Source organism: Fukomys damarensis, unplaced genomic scaffold, assembly GCF_012274545.1.
Source record: "Fukomys damarensis isolate Sample0158 unplaced genomic scaffold, DMR_v1.0_HiC HiC_scaffold_30, whole genome shotgun sequence".
Taxonomy (NCBI): Eukaryota; Metazoa; Chordata; class Mammalia; order Rodentia; family Bathyergidae; genus Fukomys; species Fukomys damarensis.
Genome location: NW_022900942.1, coordinates 3,703,329 through 3,712,565, shown reverse-complemented (window position 1 = coordinate 3,712,565; position 9,237 = coordinate 3,703,329). Strand labels below are relative to the sequence as shown.

The window sequence follows — 9,237 nt, the reverse complement described above, 5'->3', positions numbered from 1 at the left end:
AAAGATAAGGGTCTAATTTTAATCTGTGACAGGTTGATATCCAGTTTTTCCAACACCATTTATTAAAGAGGCTATCTTTCCTCCACTGAGGATGGTGAGCTCCTTTGTCGAAGATGAGGTAGCTGAGTACATCTGCATTTGTTTTTGTGTCTTCCAGTCTGTTCCATTGATCCTCAGGCCTATTTCTTTGCCAGTACCATGCTGTTTTTATCACAGTGGCTTTGTAGTATAGTTTCAAATTGGGAATTGTTACACCTGGTGCCATGTGACTGTTGCCTATAATGGCTTTTGCTATTCTAGGTCTCTTGTGGTTCCAAATGAATTTTTGGATTCTTTTTTGTAGTCAAACCATTTATTAATTACATGTTTTATTTTCCAAAATTTTGTCACGTTTGTGAAAATATAAACCTTAACAAATCAGTTAAGAATTTTGTTCAAATTGATCTCTCAATTTAGTTTCAACAGTAGAAAACAATGAAATAAGTGCATAATGTCCCCCATGATAAATCTTATAAGGGCAGATTGTAAATTTTCTGCACAGGTGCTGGGTGTCATAGAGTCTCACAGCATGAGCAGTCTGGCAATCAGTAACTGAGCATGTGCCTTTCTAATTGGGAATAATCTTTCAAATGTCATGATGAATTCAATTTTCTAGTATTCTGTGGAGGATTTTTGTGACTGTGTTCAACAAAGACATTTCCTTGTAGATTCCTCGTCTCTCCCATTGTCTCATAATAAATATGCCTTAAGTCTAACGAAGAGAGTGAAATAACGGGGAATCCATCTTGATCCTGGGACACCTATCAAATCAAAATACTGCATGGTTCTGCTTAAATATTAAAAAAGGTCAAACTCATAGATGCACAGGATAGAATGATGTTATCAGAGAAGTGGACTAGGGGAAAATGTGGATAGTAGTTTAAATGGTTTAAAAATATTACAGTTATTTGAAATGATTAGTTTTTTTACAAATGTTGTAGAACATCATGCCTAGTACCAATAATATATTTTTTATGTCAAAGATCCCAATACAGAAAGATCTGATGTTAAGAGCTCTTACAACAAAAAAGGAAAAGGGATACAGGGACATCCTGAGAGGTGATGGTGCTATATGAAATACTGATTGTGTTTGAACTCCCCAACTGCACACAATACATTCACGTAGTTCTTCATTGAGGAATTATACCACAACAAAGCTGGATAAAATAAAAAGGGACAACCTGGAAACAAAGGAACTGCTGCATTTTGAAAACAATATTTCAGCAGCTTCAGCAGCCTACCTCCTTCTTCAGCATTCTCAGGCATGATGGCTCTTTCATCTCCTTCTTGCTTATTCTGGTTGCCACATGGACGCTTTTAGAACTTTTCTGAATGAAGCAAGCCCCTTGTTTAGGAGAATCACACTGCTCATTCTTTCCAGCAACTGCATAAATCTGTAAGATGCCCAGGGCTCAGCATAAAACATTTCCCTGAAGTCCCAGTTAAAACATATTTTATATACTTGTCATGCCTGGAGCCTCCCAAAAGATACTACCTGTCTTCATTCTTTGTATTTCATGCCTGTGTTTTCCTCTGTTGAAGTATTAACATAAATATGTCATATGATTTAATATTTTTACAGACACGTGAAATTGTATAAACTTATGGAGTGTCCTGTAATATTTAGATACACGTGTATACCGTGTAGTGTAAGTAGTGTTAAAATCAGGTGAAATCTTACTATTCCCTCAAATATCTATTAATATGTCAGTTCCATTTAGTGAAAATATCTGAAGTCTTTTTCTTAGGTCCCTTTTGTACTTAGGCTTTTGAAAAGCTAGGCATTAAAATCAGGGCCTCACACATGCTAGGCAAGTGCTCAATCACATTAAAGTGTTATTTAATCATATTCTTTCTCAATGATTGTATAGTATGAACTTTTTCATTTCAGCAATATGTGTTTGGAACTCAATTGTGATTACTCATGGCCATGAAACAGTCGGTCATCAAAGGTATAGAATACACATTATATCGAGTAAAAGGTACACAGAAAAATAGAAGTTCCTAATCCAGGATGGCACAAGGGATGCTTTTATGAAGACAAGATACAAAATTTTGCAATGTTAATTTTATCTTTACATCATATGGAATCAAAAAATGACACAAGAGTTTCAGAATTTCTTCTTCTGGGATTTTCAGAGGATCCAGAACTGCAAGCCCTGATATTTGGACTTTTCCTCTCCATGTACTTGATTACCCTGCTCGGCAACCTGCTCATCATCCTGGCCACATTCTCAGACTCCCAGCTGCACACCCCCATGTATTTCTTCCTCTCCAACTTGTCATTTGTAGATATCTGTTTTACCTCAGCCACCGTGCCAAAGATGATGGTGAATATCCAGAAACAAAGCAAGGGCATAACTTATGAAGGCTGCATCACCCAGACTTATTTTTTTACATTGTTTTTGGGGTTGGAAAACTTTCTCTTGGCTGTGATGGCCTACGACCGGTTTGTGGCCATCTGTCACCCTCTACACTATGCAATCATCATGAAGTCCAAGCTCTGTAGATTGCTTGTTTTGGCATCCTGGATTATGAGTGCCCTGAACTCTTTGTTACAAAGCTTAATGGTGCTCCGGCTGTCCTTCTGCATACACTTGGAAATTCCACACTTTTTCTGTGAACCTAATCAGTTGGTTTATCTTGCTTGCTCTGATACTTACCTCAATTATATGGAGTTAAATTTGGTAGCTGCACTGCTGGGTGGAGGATCCCTCACTGGCATCCTTTACTCTTACTCTAAAATAGCTTCCTCCATATGTGCAATCTCAACAGCTCAGGGGAGGTATAAAGCATTTTCCACCTGTGCATCTCATCTCTCAGTTGTCTCCTTATTTTGTTGTACACTATTAAGTGTATACTTCAGTTCTGCTGTCACTAAAAATTCACACTCAAGTGCAACAGCCTCAGTGATGTACACTGTGATCACCCCCATGCTGAACCCCTTAATTTACAGTCTGAGAAATAAAGACATAAAGAGAGCTCTGAAAAGTCTCTTGGACAGAGGAATTATAGAATCGTCTGTTGTTCTGGGACTAAAGAAGTTTTGTTAATCAGAATTCAATGTGTTAGTGGAAATATTATAATATATTTATTACATTGTGGAAATAATGTTTTGTCCTTCATTTCATTCATTTTTAGCTTGGTGTTCACAGTGCTGCTATTTTCAGTGGTGAAACTTATTATTAAACACATGTCTCCAGAGGAAGACTGCATGGAAAGGCACCTTTGAAATGATTGAATATATTGACATCTGAATGAGAGAAGTCTATTTTTATTGTAAGCAGAATCATTGACATGTGATAGACTACTACCTATGTTTAAACACTTATTCATTATATCTTGATTGGAAGGTTTTATATTTATTATTGAATTATCCATTTTTCTACTTGAAATCATCAAATACTGCCTAGAAAATGTGAATCATACTGTTCTATATGAAAGGTCCTCTCTCTTTTGAATTTTGCCATAACCCAATGTAGGTAGTGAATGACAAATGTCAATATTATCTATTATGTATGTTCATCTTGCTCAGGAATCACTTATATCTTCAGCATCATTGCATGAATCAGAAGAGAATTTAAAGTCCTGCTAGTCATAGAACTGTGGATTCCAAGCTTTCCTGCACATTATTCATACTATTTACTTGGAAAGTTTTTTCCAATCAGCATTTTTCAACACAGTTATATCAAATAGAATAACTATTGATATTTTCTTTATTAGACTAAATGTCAAAAATGCAAAGTGATACAAAGAATGGCTGCTAGGAACAAGACAAGGATGCCCACTATCACCACTTCTCTTCAATATAGTTCTGGAAACATTAGCCACAGCAATTAGACAAGAGAAAGAAATTAAAGCAATAAAGATAGGAAAGGAAGAAGTTAAACTATCATTATTTGCTGATGATATGATACTCTACATTGAAGATCCAAAAAATTCCACCAAAAAACTTCTAGACTTAATTGACAGATTCAGTAAAGTATCTGGATACAAGGTGAATACCCAAAAATCAATAGCCTTTCTATACACAAATAACAGACAGACAGAAAGAGAAATAAGGGAAAAAATTCCTTTTACAATAGCATCCAAAAAAATGAAGTATCTAGGAATCAATCTAACAAAAGAAACAAAAGATCTCTACACTGAAAACTACAGCACTCTGAAAAAAGAAATCGAAGAGGATATAAAAAAATGGAAAGATATCCCCTGCTCCTGGGTAGGAAGAATCAACATAGTGAAAATGGCCATACTACCGAAACTGCTATATACATTCAATGCAATGCCAATTGAAATTCCAACACTATATTTCACAGAACTAGAAAAAAGAATCCAAAAATTCATTTGGAACCACAAGAGACCTAGAATAGCAAAAGCCATTATAGGCAACAGTCACATGGCACCAGGTGTAACAATTCCCAATTTGAAACTATACTACAAAGCCACTGTGATAAAATCAGCATGGTACTGGCAAAGAAATAGGCCTGAGGATCAATGGAACAGACTGGAAGACACAAAAACAAATGCAGATGTACTCAGCTACCTCATCTTCGACAAAGGAGCTCACCATCCTCAGTGGAGGAAAGATAGCCTCTTTAATAAATGGTGTTGGAAAAACTGGATATCAACCTGTCACAGATTAAAATTAGACCCTTATCTTTCGCCATGCACTAAATTAAAATCCAAATGGATTAAAGATCTAAATATTAAAACAGAAACATTAAACTTGCTGGAAAGTAAGTTAGGCAGAACTCTGGAAGACATTGGTATAGGAAAAGACTTTATGAACAAATCCTCAGTAGCACGGGAACTAGCAGAAAGAATCAACAACTGGGATCTCATCTTACTAAAAAGCTTCTGTACTTCAAAAGAAACCATTAGCAGAACTAAGAGACAATCTACAATGTGGGAAAAAATTTTTACCAGCTGTACCTCAGACAAAGGACTATTATCAAGGATATATAAAGAACTCAAAACAATCAGTCCCCCCAAATATAAAGACCCGATCCAAAAATGGGCATCCGAAATGAACAGACATTTCTCATACAAAGAAGTGAAAGCAGCAAGAAAATATATGAAAAAATGTTCCACATCACTGGTCATTCGAGAGATGCAGATGAAAACAACACTGAGATTCCACCTCACCCCACAAAGAATGGCTGCTATCAAGAAATCACACAATAACAAATGTTGGCGGGGTTGTGGGGAGAAAGGAACCCTCCTCCATTGTTGGTGGGAGTGCAGACTAGTGCAACCACTATGGAAATCAATATGGAGATACCTCAAAGAGCTTGGACTGGAGGTTCCATTTGACCCAGCCATCCCTCTGTTGGGTATCTTTCCAAGAGAACTAAAAGAATCATATCACAGAGAAGTATGTGCACCCATGTTTATAGCGGCACAGTTTGTAATAGCTAAATCTTGGAAACAACCTATTTGCCCATCCGTTGGAAACTGGATAAAGAAGATGTGGTTTTTCTATAAAATGGAATATTACTCAGCCATAAAGAGCGAGAGAATAGATTCATTCATAGGAAAATGGATACATATTGAAGATATACTCCTAAGTGAAATAAATAAGTCCCACATGTGTAAATACCAAATAGTTTCCCTGGTGTGAATATTCTGCAACAATGCATAAGATTCTAATAAGATTACTGACATTTAGAAATGGGAGGAAAGGAGCTAAAGGTGTAGGGAAGGTGTGATACGTAGGGGAAGAACAAAAAGGGAAAAGAAAAAAATGTGAGAGAATGAAAAGATGAAAATAAAGTGTTTGTAGATGGGGAGGGGAGGAGGGGGTGAAGGGAGGGCAGAGGTAAGGGGAAAAAATGAGAATCAAGACTTGCCATGTAAAGGTACATGATCCCAACAATGAATGTAACTGTACTGTATCCCTAAATGTACCAATAAACTCAATAAAAAAAAAACAAAGAATGGCTGCTATCAAGAAATCAAACAATAACAAATGTTGGCAGGGTTGTGGGGAGAAAGGCACCCTTCTCCATTGTTGGTGGGAGTAGAAACTGATACAACCACTGTGGAAATCAATATGGAGATGCTTTAAAGAGCTGGGACTAGAGGTTCCATTTGACCCAGCCAACCCTCTGCTGGGTATCTTTCCAAAAGAACGAAAAGAATCATATCACACTAATATATGCACAACCATGTTTACAGTGGGACAGTTTATAATAGCTAAAACTTGGAAACAGCCCATTTTCCCATCAGTTGGAGACTGGATAAGATGTTGTTTTTCTATAAAATGGAATTCTACTCAGCCATAAAAAATGAGAAATTATATTCATCAATAGGAAAATTTATACATATTGAGGATATATTCCTAAGTGAAATAAATAAGCCATACATGTGTAAATACAGAATAGTTTCTCTGGTGTGAAAAATTATATTGTACATAAGATTCTAATGATATAATTGACAATGTGAAATGAGAAGAAAAGGGCTAAAGTTCTAGGGGAAGTGGGAGGGTAGGGGAAAGGTAATAAGGGTAAAAAAAAAAATAGGAGAAAATGAAAAAATGGACTTTGATGCATTCTTTTAACCGTACCAATTTCTAACCAAATTTGATCACTACACACTATATCCATGTTTAAAATTCTGCTATCTTTACCCATAAATGTGTACAATTAATTAACAATTTATAAATACTAATTTTAAAATATGCATGTCAAAAACATTGTCAATAAAAATTAAAACTAGGATAAAACCAAATATAATATATATTGTTGAAGTCCTACTGTAGTAATTATTTTAGTATCTATATTTTTCCCATAAAATCATGTGGTGAACATCAAGTATAACATAATAAATCCACTTTAAAAATAAGTGAAATTAAATATAGTAAGAAATATATACATATTATTTCCATTTAATTGTTATGGAAACATTTAGGAAAATAATCAAAGCATCTGAACTGTGAATTAGAAGAACAAATTTATAGTGATACATCCATACTCATGTTTATAGCAACACAACTTACAACAATTAAGTCATGGTAGAAGCTTATATGTCTATGGATAGGTGAATTGATTAAATTATATAAAATGGTAAATTTGAGGCATTCATGGGAAGACAAATGGATTTCAAAACCATAATACTAAGTGATTAAAATCAGACAAACGTTTTATATTGTCTGAATTTTCTAATAGAAGAGACCCAAAATATAATTTAAAGACCAAAATAAAAGAGAAGTGATGAGACAAAGAGATAGACTGTAGAGATAGGAAAGGGGTTTAGGGAAGATGGGGAGAAGTGGAGTAGAAATGGCCAACTTGCAACAGATATATGTGTCAAGTCCCCATGGTGAATGGAATCACTACATATGGGAAACATATACCAATACAAGTTTAAAATTAGATCAATAAGATAAACTGATTTATAAACATGAAAAGTAAAGTTTATGAATATATAAAAATCAATTTAAAATATTCAGAGAACCTTAGGAAATCTTAATTTTGTTTGCTTTATTGCTAAAACTGTCACACTTAGACACAGAACACTTCTTTGGTGGCGAGAAATACAAAATGCAGGCGTTCACATGTGGAAATTTCTGCTTCCTTTGAGCTTTAACTATTATTATCAGAAATTTTGATAGTAGAGGCAACTTAACATCAACCCCAAGAGAGTGGCCTAATTAACACAGCCTTGCATTTGAATTTCTTTGATATGTCTGTGACCTCAAATGAGTCAACTAAGCTCTTATTTCCTCACAAAATAATACCTAGGACCACCCAGCAGAAGGTAGAAGGCAGGGGTCTCAGACAGCTGCTTGGAAATCTCGTTCTCTCTCTGGCCTGCCTGGGGCCAACCGGTGAGGACTACTAACTAGCCATGCCGGTGCCTCTGCAACAAACCCTGCTCTCAGGCCTCCTGATCATGCCAGTCCTTAGATCTACTCTGCAGAGGCACAGATGGTCATAAAGGGCATTTTTCTGAGCTTTAGACTTTGAATATTTCAAAGAATGGGCAGAGGGACCCTGTAGTAGAATATCAACCCTGCAGGAGGTCAAGGAGCTCAATTTGGGTTTTGCAGCCCAAGATCAGCCTGAATCTCAGGGGTCTGCAATCAGCTAACTGAGATCAAAGGACTTGGTTGTGCACATGGCTGTGCACTTTGTATATTATGATAGCAGGGATATAGTCTGAAAGAGGCCCTTCAAATTATTTTTCTTCTTTTTTTCCTCATTCTACTCTGTGAATTCTTTCTTTTTTCTGTCCTCTTTTTACAGCTCAGTCTCTTGCTTTCCCATATTATTCCTAACCTCCCTTTCTGTTCCTGTTCCTGCCCTAACTCAGATTTCTTCTTTTATCATTTTTTCTTCTTTCTTGATGTACTTTTCTTCTCTCATTTTCCTTCACTCAGAGTTCAATAGTTTCAAAGGAAAGTGAGCCCCTATTACTCTTAAGTTGTCATATTCTTATCCTTATTCTTTCACTCTGTCTTTCCCTTATGACTTCAACAGTTTCCGAAAGATTGTATGGTCATCCTATGTCCTCTGGCTTCACTTGAAACTTCCAATTCTTTTACTTATATACTCCTCTCATCCCAACTCTAAGCCTCCATTCTAAATGGTAAAGATGGTATATTAAAGAGTTTATTCACTGAAAACATACTTTGGGCTGCTACTTGATTTTTATTTAATACAAATGGTTAAAAGGTGATAGATGAACAACTACCAGAAATGGTCAATTTGTAAATTGTGGTTGATCCTATTGTGTTGCTGATTGTATCAATTGGGCTAAAGGGTTGTGAGTGATTTAATGAGATCTCTTCTCTGATATGAAAATGAGAATGTCCATCAGTCATTAGAGACTCAAAAGCTAAAGCACAGCTATATCAGGAAGATTTAAGTAATAACACAGGAATTAAATCAAGGACAACCCAACAACAAAAATAAATATGAGAAAAGACTTAAGCAAGACACAAAGACAAACTTCCAGCTCACCAATGGCAAACAGGAGGGCAAATTAGGTTGAAAAACCTGGCAGTCCACCACCAGGACACCTTAAACTCATAGCACGGGAAGTAACAAAACAGATCAATCAATCTCTAGAAAAATTCAACACAAAAATAATTTCCCAGAGAACTACAGAGATGGGGAGCACAATGAAAGTTATGACTAGAGACTCTAGAACAGAAACTGAAAAAAAAAAAAAAAAAAAAAAAAAAACAAGAACCAA

General features: G+C 35.8%; 1 protein-coding gene across 1 annotated transcript; it reads left to right on the top strand.

The window, feature by feature from the left end:
* The first annotated feature begins 2,123 nt into the window (after positions 1-2,123).
* On the top strand, positions 2,124-3,092 carry LOC104851098 (olfactory receptor 7A17-like). Its single transcript, XM_010608258.1, has one exon. It carries the CDS (start codon positions 2,124-2,126, stop codon positions 3,090-3,092), a length of 969 nt encoding a protein of 322 aa, XP_010606560.1.
* Positions 3,093-9,237: the final 6,145 nt, after the last annotated feature.

Bases quoted from the DNA above. Each gene is read 5' to 3' on its own strand.
- LOC104851098 (XM_010608258.1), top strand. From the start codon at position 2,124: ATGGAATCAAAAAATGACACAAGAGTTTCAGAATTTCTTCTTCTGGGA.